The sequence below is a fragment of the Trachinotus anak genome, unplaced genomic scaffold (assembly GCF_046630095.1).
Source record: "Trachinotus anak isolate AG129_WGS33_773 ecotype Australia unplaced genomic scaffold, CSIRO_AGI_Tana_v1 ptg000032l, whole genome shotgun sequence".
Lineage (NCBI taxonomy): Eukaryota > Metazoa > Chordata > Actinopteri > Carangiformes > Carangidae > Trachinotus > Trachinotus anak.
The window spans coordinates 17,614,761-17,642,500 of NW_027273883.1; the positions used below are offsets into that span (position 1 = coordinate 17,614,761).

Below are 27,740 nucleotides of genomic sequence, written 5' to 3' on the forward strand. Positions count from 1 at the left end.
CGGGGACTCTTTGCGGAAGAACCAATAGCGTCTGGCATGTAAATTCCGTTTGAAAATTTCCCGGGAAATCTGAGTTTCGCGGGAGGGCTCTTGAGCGCGTAAACCGTATCCCTTCATTCATCAGGCCGCTTCCTGAAGCCATTTCTAGACGGGAGAAACGAGAGTTGCGCTACTTTTTAATCCGTTGCATCTGCCTAAATGCACTTTCATAAAGAAAAATACTTTACAAAAGTCGATGAATCAGACTGTCATCTTTACTTCGGTCTGATTATTTTTGTAACTATTGCCGCGGATTAGCAGCCATACGGGCTGAAAAGTACAGAGACAAGAAAGGGGTTACCCCGAATACGCAAGATGAGAAGAGGGATCTCCTCGGCTCCGGACAAAGTGATTTTAGCGGGGGTTGGGGGCTCTCCTTTGGACAATAATATAATTTTAACAACTCTTTCGGATCGTTTAAACCCCGGACAATCCAACGCTACGTATATCCAAATAATAACCACCTCACCGCCTTGCAACGTTACACAGACATCAAATGTGTGTTTATCCGAGCCTCAGATAAACAACATTTACACAACTCCACAACAAGCTGCAGCAAACGGAGCGGGACAGCGACCGGCTCTGGGAAGACCGCCGGTAATAATCTACACAGCTCGTTTGGACACATTAGGCTTGCTACAACTAGCCACAAACACGACAAAATGTTAGCCTGCTAGATTAGCCGAGCTTGTTGTTCGGGCAGCTAACGTTAGCTGCTTAGCCTGTGCATTTCCACGACTCAACCTAGCGAGGTGGCTAACTAACTACCGCTAGCTAAGTTATTCAAGTGGGTTGGTTAAGTGTTTTATTGACTGCGGGGAAGCAAACGGCGAGTTTGAGTTAGTTTTACGTTTACAGAAACGCAGACATGTCATCTAATAGCTTGCTATGCTAACTTCATGGCGCTTTTGAGTTCGCTTCAGCCTCGCAGGCAGATGGAAATATTGGTAAGAGATGAGTAACGTTAGCGGTGGCCTAGTGGCTGCTGTTGGTGTCTTAATTTGGGGGTTGGGGGATTTGTTGGGCAGCTTGGCTCTTAGTTAGCTCATTTTCGGTTTCTAGCAAGACGCGAGGGGCTAAACTTGCAAAGACATGGGGTTATACATAGCTAAAGATTTACTTTAGCTTTGAAACTACTCGGTAAATATTAATCCCAGTCGTCTCTGAAGATGCAAGCCAACTTGGATGAAGCTTGACAATATGTTAGCCCTCTATGCTAGTAGCATTATTGATTATTAGAGGGCAACACTACTCGCTGCCGGCCTTGACCTTAATTCTGCACAAATGTCTTGTGTCCTTCTTTTGTTAATAAAGTGTAACGTTATGGTGCCTTTCATACCAAGTAAAGTGAAACTTGAGTTTGTTGCTTTAGTGCTGATGCACGTTTCCTGTATTCTCAACATGCACAAACCACACAAAATAGTTTCAGCAGCTTTCAGGGTGGTGGTTTGTTCCTGGCTATTCATCTTTCATGAACTAAACCAGTCTCTGTCTCAGGCTGAAGCCATGACCAGGCAGGGGGTGAAGGGAGCTGCTTGCTGATATAAAATGGCTGACATTTTGGCTGTCAACAGAGGGCATATTATTCTTTCTCATACTAGGGCTTGATAAAGTAGGACAGTATGAGAGATGGGCTTATTTATGATTAAAACTGTTAATGTTCTCTCAGGGTAAATTGACTTCTCCCCCTTTAGAGTTTTAGAGGGAAATGGAGTAGACCAGCACTCTAGTACAAGGGTGTTGCTCATAGACACTAAAACAGGCTGAATTCTTGCCAACACAAAAATCTAAGGGTTCCCTGGTTGAAGAGACTCCTCACCGAGCCACCACGCTATGCAACAGTGATGATGACCAGAATGCCAGTTTAAGTTAGAAAAAATATTCAGTTTTTTTTAATTTTTTTTTTACTGAAACAAAAACTACATATTGGTTTACTAATGGTTATGTCAGGTGACTTAACCTTTACAGTATAAGGATCAGGGATGATGAACACATTGTTGAAATGGGCTTAAAATGGTGTTAAATACTACAGAGGCAGACACATAAATTTGTTCTACTACTGCTGCTGAAGTCAGAGGTAATGAAAAATACTTGTCCTTTGTCAAGCTTAACCAGTAACTTGGTAGAGGGGCATTTTAAACCGTTCCCCAGAAGTTGATCGTGACAGGTTAAACGCTGGCGATCTACAGCTTTGAAATTGAGATGAACACGGACATTAAACATAAAAATGGCCGATCAACTTTCACTGGTAGCAATAACATTGTTTGGATTTAATTAATGGGTAAATGGGGTACAGAAAACAACTTGACATTCTTCCACATTAGGTTGGAGTTTCATTTAAACAATATTTGAAGTGGCCTGCCACAACGGCAAAATGACTTGACCATTCCCTTTAGTCATAGGGTCATGTGGTCTCTGTGTATACTCGAATTGGTTTTCTGTGACGTTACTGTGTGGCACTATGATCAGACCCATAGGTGTGACTCACTCTTAAGCTATGTTGGGTTGTCTTGGTAAATCAACTTGGAAAAGAAGAAATCAATGACTGGTTTTGTGACACATCATCAGATGTAACGCACAGTGTATTAAACTCACAATATCTGCATGATCAGTGCAAATTTTAATGAAAAACTATCTCCTGTCTTGACAGATTTTATGACGGTGTCCTAACTGCTCCGCTTCAGATATTCTGAATTTTCCAACTAAAATGGAAAAGGCTGTGGATGGCAATGTCCTCTCTGATTTGTTGATCAGAGTGTGCTGCAGCAAGTGTGCTGTGTTCATCAAAAAGTTGATAAATGTTTTCTTTGAATGTCTTTTATTATATTTTTATGTTCGGTAGAGATGCTGAGGAGAGAAAATCAAAGTAATGATGCCTCAAACGCCCCAAAACACCAATATCTGCTCTTAACAGTATCTTTTTCTCCTTCTAGGCAAAAAGGCGATTGGCGCTTGATGATTCAGATCACCAGTACCAATCGGAACCAGCCAAAACTCCAAGAGGCAGAGGAGCGGCCACAGCGACCAATGGGGCACGGCTAAAGACACCCAGAAGTAAGAAGCAGAATGTTACAAGAATCCCTCTGATATACATTCAGTACATTCGATCCAGGATTTACGGTCATTCAGGGTCATCATGTGTTGGAAATTGGCCACACCAAGTTGTAGACACAGGAGCAGCCTAGATGTGGATACTTTATAAAGTTATCTGAAAAAAAACAAAACCACACTTTCATTCAGCTAAATGCATTGGATGGTTTGACGCTGTAGACATTGTTTAGAAAAAACATTTCATTCTCAATGTAAGTGGAACAGAGGATCATCAGCCCTTTACCAGAGCCATGTCACAGTTTGTATGTGAGACTAATAGGCCTATAACGTGCATTCAAAATCAGTGATCTCAAAAATAGCAGCTAAATTCATCTATATGCATTAGCAATGTGAACTTCTCAGTACTAGCTTTAACACTTAGTAGTAGTTTATATATTTTCTTGGTATAGTAGTAGTTTTAAGATGGATTTTGTCATATGTATTTGCTGAAGACATAAGTAAAGAAATACAGCCTTTGTGGTGTCTAAATGACATGTCATACCACGTTTAACCTTAAATATAATCTCTTGCTTTTCACTGAAGAAAAAAAGTTTCCAGCGGAAAAATGGTTGAAGCAGAAATGGGAAGAACACAAACATTCAAAAAGCATGAAAAAAGTTGATCTATCCTCTGCCTGTTTAAATGAAATTTTACCACCATATAAAATTCTCCTAACTAATTCAGATTATATTATCAGGCTTAATCAGCGGGAAAAACAAACCAAAAAAGATCTTCTCTGATGACCCTTAATTTTCTGTTTCCTCTCTGCATGTGTTTCCTAAATTCCCAGCACAAAATTGAATATGATAGCATTTATTTCAAGGTGGTTGTGTTGAATTTGTTAAAATCATACTGTTGCTCTTATTATTAATGTCTTTCTGACACTTCTGCTGCCGGAAACTTAACTTTTTGACATCGAGGGGAGATCATGGGAATCCTGCGATCCGGTTGTCTCGTTCACATAAGTGATTAAACCACATTTCTCTTGACTGCTCTCAAGTAAAACTATTCCAACGGATCTGTGAGAAAATTCATTATCAAGTATAATGCTGAAACACATTGTTTTTCCCCTTGGGTCTCTCTCTTCCTTCTACTCTTCCCTCACTATAGCGCCCAAATCTCCACCAGAGAAGACACGGTACGACACATCCCTGGGCCTGCTAACAAAGAAGTTTGTGGACCTTCTTGCTCAGTCCTCTGATGGCGTTTTGGACCTCAACCTCGCTGCTGAAACCTTGCAGGTACCATTATCTCTGAATGTATCTGTTCAGTGCATTTAAAATAAAAAATAAATACTGTCAGGGATTTATTGTTGTGGTTGATTTGGTGGTTAGTAATTTACACGTTAAAATCTAAAGACCCATATTCTCTACTATCAGGTACAGAAAAGGCGGCTGTATGATATCACCAATGTACTAGAAGGCATTCACCTCATCAAGAAGAAGTCAAAGAACAACATTCAGTGGATGTAAGTCGTCATTCTCTCTCACTTAGTCATGTAAATACATTAGGTTTACCTGTGGACATTCACTAAGCAGAGGTGTGTGTTTGTGTACTGGTTCTGCAGTTTAAAGACAATCTGTGGGTTTATCTTTTGTTGATACAGCAAAAGTGTTTTGAATATTTTTTTTTTTTTACCTGTAAACAGGTTCAGGGTGTTCCTTTGCCTGCACAGGAAGGCAGGTGGCTACATGCAAGCTGTTACCTGGCTGTGGCACACACTGTGAATTTAATTACATCATCATTCATTAATTACAACTTTTGGTTTATGAATGGATTCAGTGAAATACATAAGCCCTGAATGTTTTTTTTTCCTTGTGTTTTTATGAGGATACATTGTATCTCTCTCTTCTTTCAGTTAATGCCCAGTGTTGATTTTCCTTTCATTGGGTATGATGTGGTTGGCCTAAGTTTAGATTTGTCAAAAATAAATTCTGTCCTTGTATCAGACACTGAACATGGAAGTGTCCACGGATGAATAATTGTGTTAATTTAGTATGGAATGACTGAAATGAGGAAGCATTTAACAATCAAATATTTTTAGATTGCACTTATTATATGACAGACCTAACAGTTTCAGTACTTTGGCTGTCCTCGTTGTGGACATGTATAGACCAGTTGTGTCTGACAGGAAGCATTTGTGTTGCAAGGGGAACCTAGAAATAATTTTGCCTGTTTCAAATATAATCCTGTATTATTTCAACAAGAGTACCCTCCGCAGTATCTGCTCACAGGGAAGATATCACCTAAGTATTGAACATATATCTGTGGTATACCAACGCCACCAACAAGCAAAAGTAAAGGAAAACTTGAGCACTTTTTTTGCACAGTTGAAGCTATCGTACCAAATACTGAATCTGTTTTAATTCTTTCTCTTCAATCCTGTCTCAGGGGCTGTAGTCTGTTAGAGGTAGAGGGAGCACTGAGCCAGAGACAAAGACTGACAGCGGAAGTTTCTGCGCTGGGAGAGGAAGAGCAGAGGCTTGAACAACTTATCCAGAGATGCAGCCTGGATATGAGACACATGAGCGAGTTGCCAAGCAACCAGAAATATCCTTTTGCTATTAGGGGACATGTCATCCAAAAGTAAAACGCTACATTACTTGACTTCATAATTCTGCAGGTAAATGTAGGTAAATTGATGGAAGTGTGAAATTGTTTGTATGCTCAGGGTTATTCCTGGCTCACAGTGAGTTAATGGTGATGTGTTTTTGAACTGAACTGAGGTTTTTAAAATATCAAAATACCATGTAAAGCAAATCTTTGTTTTTACTTTATGGTGTCTAAAATGTTAACCACCTAGTCTAGCTTACAACACCAGCATGTGCAGAGCCATGGTACTGAAATCACTTCAGAAGTTAGGATGTTTGTCATCACGTAATGAGCTTTTTCAGGCTCACATACACATGTGAGTTTAGTTTTAACATGTGGTGACACTCTGACTATTTCTTTAACCCATTCTTCTTCACGCATGCCTATGTGACATACCAAGACATCAAACAGCTTGGAAACCTCAGAGACCAGACTGTTATAGTCGTCAAAGCGCCCACAGACACCAAACTAGAAGTACCGGACCCTGATGAGGTTTGTTTACACACACAAACCATTGCCAGCGGAGACTGGACTGGTCATTGTTGTCTTCATGAAACTTCTGCTTCTTGCTCACTTGTCATCTGACTTATGACTTGGATTTCATTTGCAGAAACAGTTGGAGATTTGGGGAAAATTGACTTTTGGCCTTCTTACCCAGAGAATATTTGTATGAGTTTCAACTTTGTGATGTGTCTGGGACAAGCTAGTCAGTAATAATAACTCTGTCTGAATAGGGGTTATAACAACATCAGACAATTGCTTCTCCCTGCTTCCAGTCTTTATACTAAGCAGACATAACCCTGAGTTGTGGTTTCTAGATTAAAAAAAAAAAAGATTAGCCGCTTAACGAAATGTGTGAAGCCTGTGAACTTTAAATGGATACAGCATTTCCTCTGATATCTGTAAACCAAGTTTGGAAGTTGCAGGCACCCCAGTTCACGCTCCTAGAGGTGATGTTGCTTAGTGGTTTTACCAGCTATTTGGGGATTACATCTCAGTAATTAATGTGTCGAATGTTAACTGATTGAGCTCTTTTTTTTCCCTCTCCAGAGTTTGTCCATCCACCTGACCAGCACCAAGGGTCCTATAGAAGTCCTGCTGTGTCCAGATGAGGAGAATGACCCCAGGAGTCCTGTAAAAAATGGAAACACAGACATCAATGGGAACTCTCCCTTCCTCAAAGTTCTTCAAGGTTTGTTTCAGATAAGCACAGGCGTGCAGCAGTTTTTGACATTTAGAGGTTTATTTAACTTTCCGTCATCTGTCTATTTGGAAAAAAAAAAAAAAAAAAAATGTAGTCATTGCTTACATTCATATGTAAATTATGGACACTTCTATTTATTTCTAAGCAAGGTAGTTGGTGACATTTTTGTGAAGCATCTTAGCTATTTCCTGCAATGCTTTCTGACAAGAGGAGTGTTTTCTGTGTTAAGCACAGGGTCCTTTTTAAGGCATATCATTCTAACATACTTATGGTTAGCATGTTACAGCTGAGTACAGCTGTGACTGATGGGAATTTGATCTTTAGTTTGTGGTTGCTGTATCTTGACATGGAAAACATAACACCTTGGACATGTGTGAAATTTTACCTGCTGGTTGTGCAAGATGAAAATCTAGGGATGCATTAGGTGTCGTCATCTGGTCTGTACCAAATTTACTGACAGGCTGAGCGACCATTACTGTGGCTGTCAAGGTGTCTGAATTTTTCTGACCCCAGTACAAACACAGATATCTACAGTGTTGGGACAGCTCTCTGCTGGTAAAGGCAAGCATAACAAAGCTGAAGTGACTGAGAACCTCTGTCTTGCTGATAGGTATTTGTTCTTATTTAGTATAGATAATAAAAGAAAATATATTAATGAAAAAAAGTGAAAGTTAAGTGCACAATGCTTGGCTAAACTTGCACTAGAATAAGATTTGTTGTGACTCACCTTTTTCCAGTGCCAAAATTACTTTTAACAACTTGCTTCTGTCCGTGCCGCTGTTGGTTCAAACCCCCGATTCCATGGTAGAATCAAAGAAAACAACCTAACCACATGTTGAGACTTAGAAAAGTTTGATCAAATTTGAAGTGTTGTCTCCAGCACAATAAGCAACAGAACACCAATGAATATAGCCACAACTGTCTCTTGGTCAAGTAGAGATAATAACTAGCCGATTCCATTTTCTTTCACAGATCCCAGCTGCACGAACACCTCTTCCAGCCCCGCCCTGGCTCCACCTTCCTCCTCCTCAGCTGTCTCTGTTACTACACTCTCCCCCATTTCGTCCCCTTTCACCAGTCTTCTCCAGCAGACGGACGACCAGATCCCTTCATCCTTGGGGCCTTTCTTAAACCTCGGGCCTCCTCTTCTGGAAGATGACTACCTGTTAGGTTTGGGAGATGACCAGGGAATCAGTGATTTGTTTGAGGCCTATGACTTTGATAAAATGCCCTCCAGCCTGGATGACCTCCTGTGCAGCTAGCATTAGCTATCAAAAATTCAGATGAAATGCATGGGAGAGAGATGGAGAATCATTGAGGGTTTTGATGCCTATGACTGTCTGAGTAGTTAGTAGAAACCAATTTTAAATAGATGGAGGGGAAACATTGAGGGCTTTTTCAGTCCCAGTGGGACACCATACTCCTACATGGTGTGAGAGATGAATGGCCTTGAATGATTCACACAAAGACACAACTGGTCATTGTGCAGACATATCCATTACACCTTGTCTCAGGCTATGTAAGGCCTTCAGTGTAGCTGAGCATTGGGGGGGGGGGGGGGGGGGGGGGGGGCATCTGAAAGCTTTTGGTGTCTGTTTGGTTAAGTGTAAACAGTGAGGGGAAGGATATTCACCTCTCTGCGTGAGGCAAGGGTCTCGTCACCGTACAGAGAGCAGCTTGAAATACCCCCATATCACCTGGCATTAACACACATCTGGGGTGATTGGGTTTAGCATAAAACTCAAGTGTAAATGCAACTGAGGTGCACGGATATGATCAGTGGAAAACATCAATAGAGCGCTCAAAAGCAGGGAAGAGGAAAACTGTTTACGGCTAAATCTTGAAGGATGCTGCAAATATGGGGATTTGACAGGCCTGTAATTCTGTGTTTGGCAAGGAGAGAATAAGTTGATCTCTGTTTTCCCAGTGATGCACGTTCTTGCCAGCTGTCCAAATTCATCCAGGTAATCCATCCTGAGACATATCCACAACTTTAAGATGTGTTAATGCCAAGTGTTTTGGGGCAGAGGAGATACTGAAGAATTCTTGATTGATTGCATTCTGTTACACCAATGATCGGTGATTGAATGCTCATACTGCTGACTGTTAAGTAGACATTTTTCTGTGATCAAATGTAGAGCATTTTAGAAATTCAATATAAAAAGGAAACAGGGCAACTTTGGTGCACACCATCTATGACAGTTACAGTTAGGTTAGGCAGGCTGAGACTTTGGCCACCTATCTTGTGTCTGTGCCTGCTTAGACTCCTGTCAGGTTATCTATTGTATATCTGGGCTTCTAATTATAAGATTACAAGAGAGAGTATTTTGTACATTTAAGCACTATTTAGATGTATTGAGAGTGGCATGAATGACTTTTTGGTGTGCCCCTGAGTTAATTTTCAAATTCAAACTTTCAAATTAAGACTGTAAAATGACTAAGGAAAATAATAGGAGTGTGTACTTTAAATGCTCTGAGGCATAGTTTTTTGCCCTTGAACCTGTTCAGCTTGTCATCTGCTGATCAATTGGGCAACCTCATATTTTGCACAGTGCAATTACAAATGCAAAAAAGATCAACAAGGAAAAGAGTCATGTCTAACCTTACATAACCCAGAAATTTGTGTTTTGTTGCTAACAGAACGCAGAAAAGCCATCACTTCTGGGTAATGTGGGGTTAAGCAGAAACCTTTAAATCTGGCCTGTTAGGACATAGGATGTGCAAACTTGAAAATCATCTCCTACTCTTATTGATACTTTGTGAATTCAGGACCGAAACTTCCTCTTTCTTGCTGCTTTTCACCTCTCCCTTCCATCATCATCATCAGCAGAAGCTGCCATAACAAAACTTCCCATAATGCCTCCTCAGTTAGACTGTGTGCTGTGAAATTATACTGTGGTTTGAGCTTATCAGAGAAATGTGACTTTAAACCACTTAATGCACACTGCCTAATCGGTGTGTACTGAAAGTGCAGTGTAGGAGACAGGATAGGTGAGTATTAGTCTTTTTAGGTTTAATAAATGTTGAATTTTAATGAATTTTAATACTGTAGAAATAACTAATGATATCATGGTCACCTAAGCAACAAAGAACCAGATAGCCACTAATTGAGGCTACAGCATGTAATGAAGGGCTTATATTCTGCCATAACAGGATACTTAAAAATTAGAAGAAAAAAAGTGATAAAAAAAAAACTTTCGTAATTTAAGCAAATTCAGTGCAACCAAGTCTTGGTGTTGTGTTGTCTAGTGCCACTGAAACTTTAAACAGTGGTTAATCAAGAAAAGCTTGAGGACTTGGTGACCTAAGCTGTAGGGATGTGTATTTGAAACACTTGCTGTTCATTTGTGATAGGTTATTGTGTTTGATTACATCCCTGATAATAACGGAAAGCAAACATCTTGTCTGAAACCCTAGCTTTTTAACTAGAAAACCTGCGGCCGCAGGAAATATTGCTGCTGTTAGTGTTAACTTCTCCCCGAACCTGATTGATATGCGCTTGAGTAATTGCGTGTGCAGCATGTGTGAGTTAATGTCAAAGATCAAGCTTGCTAAAGAGTAAGCCTGCCATGTGTAAATTGATGTACAGTTTTCTAAATTTTTCAGTGCACAAGGTACTGTAGGCTACCTCTCACTTAATGTTTGACAATAGTAATAGGGAGTAGAGGTAAATGCCGTAGTGTGTATGAGTCTTTGAATTCCCCTTTGTCATAGAAATTACCCTTACATTATTCAGATGTGATATTGGATATTACATCGCACTTGTGTCTTTTGAGGTGTGTGAGATTCCACTCAGTCCCAGTCTCATGCTGTGGCATCTAAATTTGAAAACTGTGGTGCACATTTGATGGATAGTTAAGAGGACAAATGTATTGCAATATTTTTTTTTTTCAATTTTTGATGTTTTCCATAAGTTATTTAGTTTTTCTTGTCAGTGTTTTCGTAAAATGCAGAGCATCTCTTAAACCCAAAAAGTAGTACACATTCAATTATGCATGCATGCATGCATGCATGCAGGCCTTCATTCAAAGTTAGCCTATCATCACTTTACTTGTCATTAGGAGACATTGCCTGCATGTCTGTGTGCCACTGAACCACGATCAGTGACTTGGTTGTCCTCTGCTGAAGTGTGTAGGGAGCTTTGCTTCTGTGACACTGTGTGTCCGTTTTAGTTTTGAAATTATGTGGGGGAGTTTGACACTTTTTTGCATTTCTGATATTTTCACTTTCGCAGAGTTTTAAGTCCTCTTAAAACAGCATTTTCACATCATAAATTCAGAACCCAATTATTAACCTGAACCTCACCCATTCAGTTGAGGAGAAAATACAAGTACAGTTTCTAAGTCAGCAGAACTTAACTCAGTTTGCACCACTAAGTGAATGAAATTGGACTTAAACGCACAGAAATGCTCAGATTCACTAACACAATTTCCCTATAGACATATTTATATCATTGTATTTTATATGTATTTATGGAAAAGTCAAGCTCAATTTTTTTCCCCCCAATTTGATTCACTAACCATTTTTGTGCTATTTTCTAAGTCCATTTACATAGGTAATTACATTTTCCTCCATCTATTATAAGCGACCAGAATCTGGTCACAATATTTTATCCACTTTTATGTGATGGAAACATGAATTTTGGAAAGATTGTACCTTTCCATCGGTTTCTAATGGAATGTTAAAGATTGTAACTCACTGCTAGTGCTAGTTAGCCAGTGAGTCTGTAAATGTATTATGGGTGACTCTTAAAATTACAGCTCTTTCATTTCCAATGTGTGAGTCTGATGTGTGATTAGACCTTGCAGAAAGTTATCATTAGGCTAAATGTGGTGTTAACTATAGTCAAGATTGAAACAGCACTGTTTTCCTGCTATTTTCCTATGGTTATTCTTAAGCTGTTACCAAATACAATATACTGATCCATAAATATTCTATAATGGTCATGTGAAAAGTTAACTATTTGGTTGGAAAGAATTGACTGTAAAAGTATGATATTGATGCCTGCTCCCATTAATTACAGACCCAAAAGCTGTAAGATCACATTACCTTTTTTTGCAATTTGAACTCATGGTTGAGAGTATTTGTGTGCTGTTGAATGTTAAAGGTAAACTAATTTGATGTTTTGATGTGCGTTACTCTGATATATACTGTTTCTTTAACATCTGTTAAATGAGGAATTTGAGTTGTATTTGTTTGGTGGGTGGGGGGGTGGGCAAATGGATTTGTTTTGTACTTTGGGCGTTTGTAATTGAAAATTTGAATAAAGACAATATAAATAAAGAAATTGATGTCTTGTTTATGACTTCTTTTAAGGGGTTATGGTACCTTGCATTGTAGTGCTGAGTACAAACTGAAAAATCACCGGAGAACATATTAGTTGGCTGTACTGCTGAGTTTATAAAAATCAGCGACTTCAAAAAAAATAAAGCCCATATTTTGACTTAACCGTATATCGCTTAATAACATGCTCAGTTTAGTAATATGCCACAAATAATAAGGCCCAAAACTGTCCCATCAATCACCCCCTGCATGTACAAAACACTCACACGTGGCTAGTTTGTCCCTCTTTACTCGCCGTATCTACGCACAAGTATGGCGGTCTGAGTTTTGACAACTGTGTTTTGATGCTGTAAAAAATATTTTTTCCCCCCATTTTTAAAAGTAACTATCCTTGGAACTCATCTTTATCTAAACGTGTAACCACACTGCGACCGAGGTGAGGGGCTTCTGCTTTACCTGAGGGTCTGCCTGTCCTGAATAAGGTGCACGTGGGTCGTGGGATGCTAACGAGGCTAGCCGAGCTAACAGTTAGTTTGGCCATGTTAGCAGGAAAATTAGACTCTAGGTTGATCGATATCTGTCCGTTTAAACAGTTTCAGGTGTTGGCACTTTTTAATCAGTCAACGTTAGCGGGTGTAAGTCACCTAGCGTGTGTTTGCAGATAGATTTTTTAGGTGAAAATCGGGTGAAAGTAATGACAACACCAGCTGAGTGTGTTAATATAACTTGAGCATGGATAGTTAACGTCTGTCTAATAAACAGTTAAGAAATACAGTTAACTCAGGTGTTACATATGTTAATGTTGTTAGCTTTATATGTAGCCAATGTCAACAGCAGCTGCTAAGATGTAAGGATGTGTTTTTTTTGGATGTTAGTTAGTTTGTTAGTTAGAAAATCATTTCATTTCTTCAAACGTTTACACGACAAACTTTAAGTAGCTATGATTTTCAGTGGCTTTGTCGTCATTATGTTAACTTAAGCCTAGCAAAGAAATTGAATGCATATAAACGTCTCAGACGGATGTTTGACCTAGTGAAGGATATCTCTGGCATCCACTAATCAAATATTTACTGCCACATACATGTGGCCTGATAACCTGACGGGCTAAAAAAAGCTTTTTCTGTATATGGCTTACCCTAATCGATACGGGTGTGTAAGAAGAAATGTGCTTTTCTCTAATCAGCATGATGATCTCTTGATAATCAAGATAATGAATTCTGTACAGTTTTGGTAGGATTTAAAAAAAATGTAATGTCATGAATGGTGAGGATTCAGCACACTTCGAACATAGAGAAAAGATATGTATCTCTAGTGATTCCCTTTTTGATAAGAATACATATACACACACCAGTTGCACATTTCAGTTATTCTATAGTGTGCACTATATTGTAATATAGAGCTGCAGTGTTTAATTGATTAGTTGATAGACCAAAAGATCTGCAGCAGTTTTGATAATGGATTTAACAATTTCAGTAATTTTTCGACCTTTTTTTTTTTTTTTTTTTTTTTAGGTTAGTTATAGTTAACATAATATCTTTGGGTTTTGAACTGTTGGTTGAACAAAAAAAAAAAAGCATCTGATGACATTACCTAGGTCTTCAGAAAACTGTGGTGATTATTTTGTAAATACCGAATGTCCAAATAAACAAGATAATAATGGCCAGGTGAATTAATAATTGTTGGTTGCAGACCTACTGTATATCCCACCCTTATTTTGCATAATATTTTTTCATCTAATACTGATCCTAGTTAGTCTGACGTATATTTATAAGAAGTTTTACTCATGTATTATTAGTTTTTCTTGCAATATTGTGTAATTTGATTTTATGTTGTTAGCCAAGCTTTTTTAACATTGCTCACCTTCAGAAATTCAATAACTCTGTCATGCTATTTTAGTTTACTGCCGAAGATAAACAGTTTTCTTGCACTTAATTATTATTGCCTTTGGTATTAAATATTTTGTTTTATTACATTACCATGCTTTATGAAATAACAGGGAAAAAACTATCTGGTTGTCAAGAATAAATCTTGACATCCATTTTTGGTAAGCATGGTCTCGACTACTCACAGGTCTCAACTGTATGAGACAGAGTAATTCAGTGATGACCAAAGTTCTGTCTGATTTCAGACCATCATGCCGTCCACCTGTGACTCTTTGATTGAGGACATTGAGGACATGGTGTCCTCTAGTGACCCCACTCCTCACGAGAGACAGTCTGCTAGAAAAAGTATCATACCAAGATCCAGAAAGAAGAAAGAACTTTTGAGCAATGAGGAGCTCCAAGCTGACAGGTAGGTCAGAGTCCACATAATTGCAGATTTTGCACCAGCCTGTCTTAAGTTAAAGATTTTCAGTTAATCAAATGGATTGTGATACACATGGTGAATATGTTGACTGTAATATTTCACCATTTCTTTATTTACTTAGAATACAATATGAAAAAAATAGAACGCAGATGAAAATTAGATGGTAAAGTTGAAGATGTGATCACTTAAATTTTGTTGTTGTTTCAGTTCAGTCACTGAAGTCTCAAAGTAAAACATTATAGAACTGCTTTTTTGCAATTGTGCTATGTGTATAACAATAACAAGAACTTTACTTTTACACCTGAATTTTGGCTCACTTGGCCAGAGCAAGGAAAAAATTTATATATTGTTACCTTTTAGTTCTGCTCCATTTCATGTTCATGCAGACTTGTTAGAAATGAAACAATATGTGTAAACATGAGGCTGTATGGACTGTCTGATAACTCAAGTCATGTTGACTGTCATCCTGCATCATACATGGATCTCTTGGGGAAAACAACATTCCAGTGACAGCCAGCAAGTCATGCAGCACTTTACTGCACCTTGCATATATTTAACTTATTTGGTAACACAAAGACCTAATGGAGAAACAATTTACTGATATATACTGTTAGCATATTAGTTTAGATTGCCACTGGATATCATATGTCATGAATAATGTCAGACAGGACAAAAGGACGAATGTTAAAGTAATATTGCAGGGAAGACAACCCTGCAATCTACTGTCAAAGTCTTGTGATTTGTCTGCTTTGCTTCCACACCTCAATAGTCTAACCTTATAGTCTATGTCCCACCACACTTGGGGAATGAACAGAAGTGAAAGTTCACAAGTCCTTATCTGTTGACATTAGGTTTTATGGCAAACTCTGAAATGTAATAATTAATAATTAATTCATTGTTGTTGATTTTTAGTTTGATCCCAGGCACCCAAAAGATCTGGATGAAAACGTGGGGCTGCAGTCATAACAGCTCAGATGGAGAGTACATGGCTGGACAGCTAGCTGCCAGTGGATACAAGATGACTGGTAAGAGTTTGTTTAATTGTGGTGGTTTGTATTAAGTCAATCAACTGGAAGTCAGTAAAATAATAAAAATTGTTAATAAGGTAATAAAACAAAGTTAATGCGATTATTTTTCCCTAAACTTTTATTATACAAGGTGTCATATTTTTATCTTAGGAATTTATACAGCTGATTTCATTATGTTTTGTAAACACAAGGGGGCACTCTTGCTTTGTAAGTCAGCTGTACCTTGTGTAATATTCCAATGGTGGACTCCATTGTGCCCTGAATTGAGCTTTCAGGTTGTGTACCAATTTCAGCAGACTCAACAAAGCAATATTTGGTTAAAAAATCATTTATATGAGGATTTGGAACATGTTTGGAGTCTGCCCATTTTTAAGTAACAAGTGGAATTTGTCCCTCTGAGAGGAAAGTCTTCAAATGAGGCTTAACTTAGGTCCAAGACGTCCCCTGAGAACCAACCTAACCTGGTGTCTTTTCCAGAACTTAATTGGGGAGTGGATTGGTGACATGGTGGCAGTTGAGAAGAGGCACACTAATACAGTGGGGCATTTTTTAGTTAGAAAACAGAGCACTGTGACCCGCATGGCTTCTTATTTTCTCAACATTTTAAATAGAGTGTCACTTGGCTTTTTATCTGCCCAAATGGTTGGTTAAGTTTTTTTTTTAATCTGTGCAGTCACTGGTAATGTCAGCCAAACACAGTTTGCCATACTGTTAGATTAGGTGAACACTGCTTTTTTGTAAATATCAAAAGGGAGGAAATCTGCTCTTTTAAGTCATATCAGTCAAAGCTTACTTCTTAAGAAATGTAGCATGTTTTTAATTGAAGATACAACTACTTTTAAGATATTGCATTCTCCTATGTGTTTATTGTTGTTATAAGTAACAGTAATAGCAGCAGCAGTAGAAGTAGTAGTTATATAGTTAAAATATTATATTGCCTCCTTGGGTTGTAATACATCAGTGCTGACATGTCAGATTACAAATTTTTCAGATGTGAAGGAAAAGAGTTTATATACCTCCTAAGGCATTTCTCTCACTGTGGGGTCTCACAGTCAAAGAAGGACATTAATCACACATTTCAAAAATGCACATACACACACATGCGCGCACACACACACACACACACACACACACACACACACACACACACACACACACACACACACACACACACACACACACAAACACAAACGGCACAATTTACTCATAAACATAGGCCAACGGCTTTCCCTCTTATCTGATAGTTTAGAGCCTTGATCTCTTTATCTTTTCCACCTTTCTTTGTTTTCACAGTTTTCTCTGTCCCTTGAGTTCCCCTCTGAAATAACATGTCTCCCTCTCTCACACTCTCTTTTCACTTTGTTGTCTCTCACCCTCTTGACTCAGTAGCATATCCTGTGTTATAGCATCTGCTAAGTCTTGACATTTAGTGTGCTAATTGTGTTGCCGTATATGTATTTTGACTCTGTGCTTTAGTGGAATAGTGGCATTGTCTTTCAGGAAGGGAGTGTGGTGAAAACCTGTTGTTTAGGGTGATGGAGTTGTTTTTTGTTCCCACTTCTCTGGTTGTCTTAAGGTCCTCAGCAAATACAGACACATTCAAGATGGTGTAATATAAAAAACAGGTTAAAACTTGCTGTTATGGTTTTTGAATTTTTGTAATAGGTTTGTTTCTGTCTCATCCCCCTCTTCTTAAAGTAGAGCCATGCAATGAAGAGTCCTGGTTCCAGAAAGTGTTCAAAAAATATTACACCCGCTGTTTAACTTCATGAGATTTCAGCTCAGTAGAAGTACACCTAAGTAAGTAATATGAATATCTGCAGTCATAAACTCCTCCCATCATTCATCTTATGAATTCAAACTTATATAATACCAAAAGAAAATTAATTAATTAATGTCAAATCTTTGATAGCTATCATCCTTCAGCACATTACCTGATGTCTTTATACCTGTTAGAAAGACACTAAAACATAATAACAGGTAATGTCGATACTTAGACGGGTCAAAAGAAAATTGGGTCACAGTTGTTTTGTGTGGTTTTAATGGCTTTCAGTTTGCCTTTGCTTATAATTTGCATGAGAACATTAATTTACAAGAGGGTTTGATTGTGTTATGTTTTGTTGGAACATTGGTATTTGTCAGCTTGGTGTGTGCCTCTGTACTTATTGACACTGGGATTGGTTTCTTTTCTGATTAGATTAGGTTGCTGCAGTGCCATAACCATCAGTGTATGTATCTGTGTGCATCTGTGTCACTTTATTCACACCTGGTTTTATTCAGTTTGTAAGTGTAGCACAGTTACAACAACGTGACCACTGCTGACAAAGGTTAAAGTAATAGCTATGTGAATTGCCTTCACAATCACACAGGTTATATGTAGTCTGTGTGTTTTTGTATATGTTGTACAGGTACCATCTTAGCAAAAGTGTGGTTCTCTGTTATTTACCACTTCATTTAATATGATTTTTGCCCCAAAATGTCTTGATCTGATGAAGCTTCAGAAAGCTCTCTGTCCCTCTGATGCCTTCATCCTTGTCATCTCTTCTTCTCCCTCAGTCCCCTCTCAACAAAGTACTTAAAAGGTCAGTGTCTAACTGCTAAAGCTAAGGGATTATCTTAGTTTCTGTCTCATTCTCCTCTGCTTTTTATCTGTGTCTTCTCCCCTTGTTCGCTTTTTCTGTCTCTTTCTTCCTGCATTTTTTTTTCCTTGCTCTTTTATCCTTTCTCCATTTTTGGTTGTGAGAGTCTTTTGTCATTGTTTTTCACTGTGAGATTGCTGGAAGGAGAAATTGCCTGTCATGGCCAGAATCAGGGGAGATTACACTCAGAGAAGGTGGTGATTGTTTTGAATGGTATAGCAAGGAATGCAATGCAATTGTCTGGAATGGCATGAAATTGTTGCGACTGCAGTGAAGAGAGTGGAATAGTCTGGAATGACAAAGACTGAAATAGGTTCCTCAAGGATGTGGTGTCTAGACTTTGGCCGGATTGAACATGAGGACTTTGAGTACGTTCAACTTTAGCATTGGTGTGTCAGACTGTTATGTCCTCCTCTAAAAAACAGTTGAAAATGATGATATCATATGAATATCAGACTGATACCTCTATAGTGTCTGTCGTTCAGATCCGCAGTGTCCTTCCACACAGTAGAGAGTTTGGACAAAGACAGAGCTTCCACTGCCTGACGGTCTGCTCTGAAAACATGACATCACCTCCTCTCTCTCTCTCTCTCTCTCTGTGCCTTCTTCCCTGTTTTCTTTCTTTCACACCCCCGTCCTTCTGTGTCCCTCTTTCACCCCCTTCACTAACTCTCTCTTTCTTTCTTAAACTATGACATCACCTGGTGTGAGACGTAGTAGCAGTCCTTACGTTGGCCTCTAGGTGGCAGCCTTGGCTCATGGGGGGAGCCTTTTTGTTGAAAGAGAGCGTCTCTGCAGTATCAGGATGAGGTCATTCTTTTGAAAAGCACACTTTGTATTCTCATTCATAGTTTTAAAAGTTGTAACTTTCAATCCCACATTTACATAACAAGAGCCTTGTTGATTAAGGCTGAATATAGGGCGGATGTAGGTTATAGACACTGGTGACTTTGTTTGGATGAGAGAGGCCACTCCTTATTTTTCAGCTGGAGAGTATCTTGGCATGTGCATGCAGTATTTTTTAAATGTATAATACACAGGTATTTATTTATTGTTCATTTTTTCATCAAATGTTTTAACTAATTGTGTTGCTTTTGTTTCCCATGTTTCATTCATATATATCTTCTTGCTGGCCAGTTGTGGAGATAAACAAGCAGCCAGTTCATTTATTCAGTCCAATATGTAAAATATGACATATGAAATATTTAGTCATTCTGAACAATCTGAAGAGAAGTCTCACAGTGTTTGCCTTGTCCTGTTTTACCTCAGTGAAACAACAACCTGTGTCATTTCTCTTTTCCTCTTTCATTGTCTCAACACTTGTCTTACTGCCTGTACTGGCTCAGCCTGGCTTGTCCTGAGTTGCTGTTCCTGTGTACAACCAAAGAGGGCACTGTTTACCTATGATAATGCACTGATTCAAATGAACTACATTTGAGCAGCAGAGCAATGTGCCAAATAGTGACTTCATAGAAAGGTGTGTATGCGCATACACACACACACACACCCTTCATGGAAAGTCACACCAGGATATTTTGATTGTTTTTGGCTGCTCTCCTCCCCTCCCAATCTCTTCTCTGCCAGCCAGTTGCAAACAGCAATTCAGTTATGATTTTACATACCGGTTAGGCAGAGTTACTCCCTTGTACACAGTGTCAGCCAAATGAGGTGTTCTCAGTTCCTGGTTTGGACACAGACGGTTGGAGGATATGGGTTTCAGAGAGAGGGTGTGAGCTGTTTTGATAAAATGATATGAGGACTTAATTGATCAGCAGATATTATAGGTGTTGCTGTGGATAGAAAATGCTGGCGGTGTCACATACAGTGTAATTTGACTGTGCCCTTTAGGGAATGAATTGCTGTGAAATTATTTTGATATGAAATGCTAAAAGAAAGCTAAATGGATTAATAGGTTTTACAATGTGATTTTACCATTAAATGAGTTTTTTTGTCTATTTAAACTGAGTGACTTAATGCTGCATTTGTGTTACATGGCAGTTGATGGGGGGGAAAAAAACCCATGGCATATTTGTAAATTTAATATAGGTATAATGACATTTTACTGGCATAAAGTGTGACACTTGCAGTCTAAGAATCCTTACCTTTTCCTGTTATACAAATTAAAGAGGATATTTCTGAAACTAGGAAATTGGAAATTTAGGCTCATACTGCGTATTTCAAGCACTTCTGCTGCTCTGTGTGATTGTATTACATCACTGTAGAGTATTCTCACTCAGAGTGTGTGTGTATCTCGCATACATGCTGTCTCATTCATAAAATGGAGTGTGTGAGGATCCTCTGATTGGTAGACGGTGTGCTACGCAACATTACACGCCGCAATATTATAGCCAATGAAAACTTACAATGTTCTGTGTGACTCCACCTCTCTCACACACACAGACACACTCACACACGTTAGTGCACACAGCCAGCTCACACACACATTTGCTCTTCTCACACGGTCGCAGACGTGGTGGGAATTGATATTGTACAGAGAAAGTGTGTGAGAGACAGTTCAGTTTTGACAGCCGTCATTCTGCAAGATTAGACATATCGCCTAGTGTACATATGCGTGTTAGAAAGACTTGTGTGCTCGCTCTGTCTCTCCACTGTCTCGAAACTGTGTGTATGTGTTTCAGACAGCCCCACTTTCCTGATTGAGAGAGGGAAAGGGGTGAAAAAGAGTAAAGGGAAAAGCAGTGTAAGGAAAGACAAGAAGAAGAGTCAGTAGGGAAGGGAGGAGGATGCTGGGATGAAAGGTGCAGGCGACAGAGACAGATGCACTTGAAGCCAAAATCAGCCAAAGCGGTGGTCGGAGAAAGGGAGGCGAACAGAGAGGGTGATATGCTGCCAGGGAAAATAAGGCAGACTCTGGCAAATCTGCAGAAACAGGCAGTAGAGAGATGGATAGATGGAGAAATAATGGAGTGGAGAAAGGCACTGAGAGGTAAAGAGACGCTAGGGGAGTAGTTTGAGGAACGAGAGATGACAGGAGAGACGTAATGAAAGAGAAAATCTCTGCATTGCAGAACGAGGTTAAGCAAATAGGAGATGGTAGTTGGCAGCTTTGGAAATTGATATAAATCAAGTGGCACAGTTTTGAGAAAAAGAACAACTTGAAAATGAACTTAACTGAATTTAGATGGAACTAGAAATACAACAAAACTATACCGTTCTGAAATTAAAGAAATTTTCATCACTGCATTTGCATGATGCCCTCAGACATTTGACACGTAGAAAGGCTGTTAGATTTATATTTTACATTTACTCATTTGGCAGATGCTTTTATCCAAAGCAACGTACAAGTGAATGACATCACTTAAGCTTCAGTGCAGTAGGAGACCTTGTGTGAGTACTAAGTAATATGTCTATTCAATGAGTGCAAGGAGATCAGGTAAAAAAGTGCACTGAAAGTGCTTAGTAAGTGCCAGTTGTTAGTGTGTGAACATTTAAATATAAATTTGTAAATATTAGTATGGCAACATGAGGCTTAAACAAATTTGAATGTTAATTTTGTCATTGTATTGGGATTTTGCAATCACGCAAAACAACAAAAACTACTTAATGACATTTGAGTTTTACTGCCCTAGCATATCTTGTCAGAATAGTTCAACTAGTCTCACATTTCTGTGAAACACACACACACACACACACACACACACACACACACACACACACACTGTTTCCAAGCCCTTGAATTCGTCTGAAGGCCAACAAATAGACCCATGAGTCCAGGCAGTCGTGTGTAACCATTTTGAGGCCAGAAGATTAGAGTGATCCCAGGCCATGTGCGTGTGTATGTGTGTGTGCATGCGTGTGTGTATTTTGGTGATCCTACAAGGTGACCCATGTGTAGGCAGCACCCAGCCACCATTTAGAGGCCATGGGATTAGACCTCAGCCATTTCTGCCTTAAAATTCCCTTGAGGGAAATATGGATAGAAAAGAAGAAGGAAAATGGGATAGCCTCAGGAAAGAGAGGATCACTGCTCAATCTCATCCATCGATTACTCTGAGGAAAGGAATTTTGACAGTACCACAGATTAACCTGATGAGAAGAACCATAGCAGCAAGAAATTGCCATGGGAATTGAAGACCACAATATCTGTTTTAGGGATTTTTAGGTGTCATCCTTGATGATTTTGCCACATTATTTAGACCAACAGCCACATTATTAATTAAGGCATAAGCAAATAATTACAGGGGTAATGTTAACACAACATGACCTGTGTCTGTTCTCTACATGTCTATCACCAGATGCCTGCTTGTGAAAATAAGCGACTGCGGGAGCGAAACAGGGATTATTCTTCCACGGAAATCATTTGTTCAAGGATAGAATGATCTCTCTTATTGCTAATAGCAGTTCTTATATGTGAGAATTAGGAGCAGGGGAAGAGAATTAAAGTTGACTGAAAGAGAGACCACTCCTTGTTACTTTGAGAAATCACAAAAAAATGAACAAATTGATTCCCTAAAGGGTGGTTATATCTCATCCTTGTTTCACAAACTAGAAAGAAGCAGGGAAGATTGGAGAGGAAGAAGAATGGAAACAACAATCACTGTGCAAGTCTTCCCTCTGTCCATTCATTTGTTCACAAGCACTTTCATGCCTCTGATGAAGAAAGTTAGAGATAAATTAATGGAGAAGCTGGAACGGAGTTTCCTTTGCTGCTTTCCTCTAGAGGAAGGATGCCTATTCCCTATTCCCTGCTGAAGCCAGCCAGCCAGCCAGTCTGTCAGCCAGCCAGCCAGCCAGCCAACCCCTGTTATCCCAGGAATACTGCCTGCATTCCACAGGGATTGGGAATACCCTGAAGGGATATAATGGGAATATCATGGAGGGGATGTGAATAATGGGATAAGGCAGGAGCTAAGGGAAGAGTATAGGGGTGGAGGGAATAGAGGAGGTGAGGGACTATGAAACGAGGGCAATAGGGGTTTGTCTGGAAAGGGAATGAGGGGTGAAGCCAGATTTTGCTTACATCCGAAGTGCTGAAGCTTAAATCAAAGCAGGGGAATGAGCTTTTATGGCAGCAGAGGTGGCCTCATGGTAAAAGATAAAAGCTAATGGCCTAGAGATGGACAGTTGAAGTCTCAGACCAACACACTCCACGGCATGGAAGATTGAAGGGGTCAATCCTCTCTTTCAACAAGTTGCGTCATGTGCTATTTAACATGGCATTCCACCACCAGTGTTTCAATGAACTGCTGAGTGGGCAATGCGACATGCCTGTTGATATGTTGGGCAGCTCCTTGCTGTGTGTATGCAACCCACTCTTTCCTTTATGTATATCTATACGAATACAAACGTTGAGACTTTGTTAATACATTTCTTGTGTAACCCAGGCTTTTTTTCTGTAACATGTGACATTAGCAAGGTGGATGTACACAGAGAAACCTCCAGTCCCAACTCCATTGCTCAGACAGGTGTATTGTGTGAAAATTAGTTAGTTTGAAGAGATAGGAAGTAAGGTGTTGGGTGGAAACCGAGTGATTTATCTACCTGGGTGGGTCTTAAATCTACCTGGGCGGGCCGCTCAAGTAGAGACACAATAATTAAAAACATCTTTGTTTGTGGGTGTGTGCTGGGCATGTACAGAATTGTGTTTTCAATAGGAACCAACAAAACGTTTTGATTCTATCCAGAGTATCCGAACAGAAGCCTAAACACAGACTAATGCATTGTTGATTTTGGTCTTTTCCTGGGATTAGTTGAAAAAAAAAAAATAGAATCTCACCAGTCTTATCCACTTGTTATTTTTGTCAGACATATGACATCATGGTGGAGAATCTGTCAACTGGTGCCTCACATAACTGTGAAGTAATATATCTTTTGTTGGTGGGAGCGCAACAGCAGAGCCAGTCCTATAATGGCGGATGTCCCTGACTGACTGACTGAGTGATCATATTTCCACCATTGGTCAGTCGAATGCCGGGTGACCAGACTGTGTGTGGGTACCAACCATGGACGTAGGGCTGCACCTCTTGTTACAGGCAGTTACCCAGCCATTCTGGTTTTGTAGCTGTTCCGAAGCTGCAGGGAAGCAGAGTGGCACCTCCAGTTCACTGGGCCTTGCCTCCATTACTGCAAATAAACAACTTTCATCATATGTATCATTATTACTGAAGGAGTCAGAGGAATAACTATACATAACACACACTGAATAAGGGAGAGTGGGAGGAAGAGAGAAGCCTTCGCTAACTGCTAAGCTAAAGAAACTAGCAGATCTGAATAGCATGTAAACAGCAGAAACACTTGCAACCGAAAAGTAGACATTACGCTAACTGTAGCACAGCAATAATAGTAATGCTAATAAATTAAGCATTTTGTCCTCTGAAACAGTAGAGGACTTTTAATTTGAAGCAGTTACAGGAAGTGCTCAGTTTGTATTCAGTTTGTAATGCAGTATGCTTCACACTAAAATAACGCTGTGACCAATTATACATGTCAACAACAGAGGGAATTAGAGATAAAGACCTGTTACCTTCTGTAGTCTAGGTAAATAAAGGCCCCGGTCACTTTTAGAGGAAATATAGTAGTTGAAAACTTTTGTGGATCCCAGACAGAGGCTGTGCTCTGTGTAAGAGCCAAAATAAAAAATATATTTTGTCTCTTCTAACTTTCTCTCTGAGTGATCGTTTTACAGTAAATACAGCTGAAATCGCTGCACAGTCTTTGTCTTTAACTGATGTGTTTGGTGATTTTGTCAGTGACGTCTTGATTATAAAATCAGGATTTTGGCAGCAGCTGAGCAGCAGCTTGGAAGTGACCGCTGGTTAAGCCATAGTCTTAATGGGCCACGTTTCAGTCACTATTTCATACTTGTTCTGTTGTCTGACATAAGAAACAGTAAAAAAACATGTAAATGAGAAGGGCTTTATTGTGAATTCAGTTGTATTAAAATACTCTAAATGTGAAAACAGAGAATAGGAAGGAACAAAACAATCTCAGTTGTTTACAGGTCCCACAACAGTTTTCAACTATTTCACACATTGACCATATGCATTCCAGCCATATACTAGGTTTTGAACTAGTCTTGCTTTATCACCCCTTACTCAACCTGTTCTTTAATCTAGAGCAATAAAGTTGCTTTGAGGGTTACCATGAAGGATATAAGAGAGGACAAACTATGTGTTAATTAGGGTCACCAGACGACAAATAGAGTTTTATTGACACAATTTGACCGTCTAAACTGTCCTAATTTCAAAAAGTCATTGTTTTTATACAATTACAGAACATGTCCTCATTTGTTCATTGGAGCAATGTCAGGGAATCACTTAGCTTTGTTCTCTTGGAGGACAAACAGTGCAATATTATGTCTGACTGCTCGACAGTAGAGCTAAAAGGACCAAAGTAAAATGATCTATATTCTTTGACATTTGACAACTCATTGTCACTTTCTCTGTTTTTGAATAATTAGCTTGTCTGTTATTTTACAAGCTGAAAGAGACTTTTTAGTCTTTCTCACTTCTAATTTGTCCTCTCCTCTTTGTTTTCCTTGTCATCTTGACTCAACAAGGAAAACACAACTAATTTTCCTCATGAAGACAAAATGAAAGCTTGAAAGACATTAGTAATTAACGTGGCATGCCGGGCTGTTGGTGTGGGTGGAGAACGTGTGTGGGTGACATGGATAAAAAGCGAAGAAATTGAGAGTTAAGCATTCAAGGACATGTAGTAAAAGACTTTTAAAGCCCCCCCTTTGAGGCTTCTCTCTCTCTCTCTCTCTCTCTCTCTCTCTCTCTCTCTCTCTCTCTCTCTCTCTCTCACTCTCTCCCCCCTTTGGCCCTTTTGTGTTTTTTTTGGAAGACAACCCCTGCTTTCTGTCTGAGTGTCCAATGCTCAACCATCAGTGCCATTACTTGCTGACCACCCGCTGGAGTAGAAAGCAGGGGTGACCTGTATCGTTGTGTGTGGATGTTTATATGAGGCCACCTGCTGAAATGAAAGCACTGGCTACCTGTGAGTGAGTGTGTGTGCATCAGTGTTTGTGTGCTGTATGATTTTATGACTTTTATGAGGACCAGCCAGAAATTTGAATGAACGACTAAGAGAATAGTTAAGTAGGTTAAAGAATTCAAAGGTCCTCACAAGTATTTAAATACTACAGTGTGTGAGTGTGCTCGGTTGTGTGTGTGTGTACTTCTGTCCTTTGTAATAAATTAATTCTACATGTGTCTCTGTCTGATCACTCCTTCATACATATAAATGAATCAACTATGTGCTAGATTTCCATCTGAGAGCACAGATATTAGATAAAGTGGATTTAAAAGCTGTGGATGATTTGAGCAGTGGGTTTATTTTGAATCATCATCGGATAAAGTAACCTTGATTGCCGAGCAGAACAGATGACTTGCCTAGAAGCATTGGCAGGACCTTGCTTGACCAGAGAGACAATGTGAATAAATATAAGTAATTGTTTGTGTGTGTGTGTCATCCATGGGTTATAGGCCTAATAGCTTATCTGATGTGCACTCGGCAAGGCAGGGTGTAGACAAATACTAGAGCTTTTGATAGAGAGTTTGTTTGATGGTATGTTTGTCTGTGTGTCCACTTTTCGTGTAGTAGACCACTTCTAATTCATTTGTGTTTGCTGACTCAGTTTTTTCATGCTTGTGCACTCTTATTTAGCTTTGGCCTGTGGTTGTATGAGCTATATAGATCTATACAGGGGAAAATTTACAGAGTGAATACAGGTAATGTTTAGCCAGGAAAGAGATCAATAGCTCTGTATTGAATAAGCATTAAGTGTGGCCACAAGTCATTTCCTGGTCATTTCGGAAGTGTTCGGTCCCTGAAATGTGTCAGTGTGTTTGTTTCAGTATTTGGACATTATTGAATAAGTAAGGAATTACAATACTAAGTCCTAGCATTGTGTGTTTGGTAGTGGTTTGCATGTTTCTGCTTAGACAGAATGTATAAAACATGAGCTAAAAGACATTAAAATAAACTAATAAGTTCAACCAAAAGGAGAAATGTTTATTTGCATTGTTAGTGTTAGTTATTTATTCTTCTTTCTGTTTTTGTCTCTCTCATTTACATTCCATACTCAATGGTTGGATCAAACACACAAGCACACGGATACATGTACATAAAGAAGTGTGTGAAGTTTATTGATAATCCAAGGCTTTCCACATGGCAGACAGATGGCTCTTCTAATCTTCCAGACAGACACTGCCTTTTGATATCTGATCTGATCTGATGATTACTGTGTGCGAGAGTGTGTGTGTGTATCCGTGTTTGGTTTCTAAGGATGAAGTCAATAAATCTGTCCTCAGAAGGCCCCTGCTGTGTTTGTGTGTGTGTGAATGTTCGTGCAGCCTTTTGTCGGGTTTAAGTTATTTTACAGTTGTGGTTTCAATGTGTGTGTACTCTTGTCGTCATGAAACTGTGGTTGATAGTTGATCAATGGTTGACCATCACTGTTATGACAAGCCTATATTTCCGAACTGCTTCTTGGTCACATATCAGTCAAGCTTCAATATCCTGAGTTTATAAATGAAATAATGTGAATATTTATTTTGTCTTTCCTTGAACTGTATACATTGGAAAATGAAA

At 39.2% G+C, this 27,740-nt stretch overlaps 2 protein-coding genes across 4 annotated transcripts in view; both read left to right on the top strand.

Annotated features, from left to right (window-relative positions):
* Positions 1-115: 115 nt before the first annotated feature.
* Positions 116-10,159, top strand: LOC139612543 (transcription factor E2F3-like). 2 transcript variants are annotated; one of them, XM_071468178.1, is made up of 8 exons: positions 116-636; positions 2,973-3,093; positions 4,240-4,370; positions 4,509-4,597; positions 5,521-5,679; positions 6,099-6,213; positions 6,772-6,913; positions 7,898-10,159. In XM_071468178.1, exons 1-8 carry the CDS (start codon positions 355-357, stop codon positions 8,185-8,187), a joined length of 1,329 nt encoding a protein of 442 aa, XP_071324279.1. In that variant the 5' UTR covers positions 116-354; the 3' UTR covers positions 8,188-10,159. The 2 variants fall into 2 exon arrangements, with proteins under 2 accessions (XP_071324279.1, XP_071324280.1); XM_071468179.1 differs by lacking the exon at positions 116-636 and adding an exon at positions 809-986 and having other exon boundaries at positions 7,898-8,323.
* Positions 10,160-12,497: 2,338 nt separating this feature from the next.
* The window catches only part of cdkal1 (CDK5 regulatory subunit associated protein 1-like 1), a 224,692-nt gene continuing 209,449 nt past the window's right edge, over positions 12,498-27,740 (top strand). The window contains exons 1-3 of one of the 2 annotated variants that reach the window (XM_071468175.1): positions 12,498-12,644; positions 14,337-14,500; positions 15,428-15,540. In XM_071468175.1, the coding sequence (XP_071324276.1) occupies positions 14,343-14,500; positions 15,428-15,540 (271 nt within the window). In that variant the 5' untranslated portion in view covers positions 12,498-12,644; positions 14,337-14,342. Of the gene's footprint in view, positions 12,645-12,906; positions 13,056-14,336; positions 14,501-15,427; positions 15,541-27,740 lie in introns of those variants that run through there. The other variant, XM_071468177.1, reaches the window with a different exon arrangement.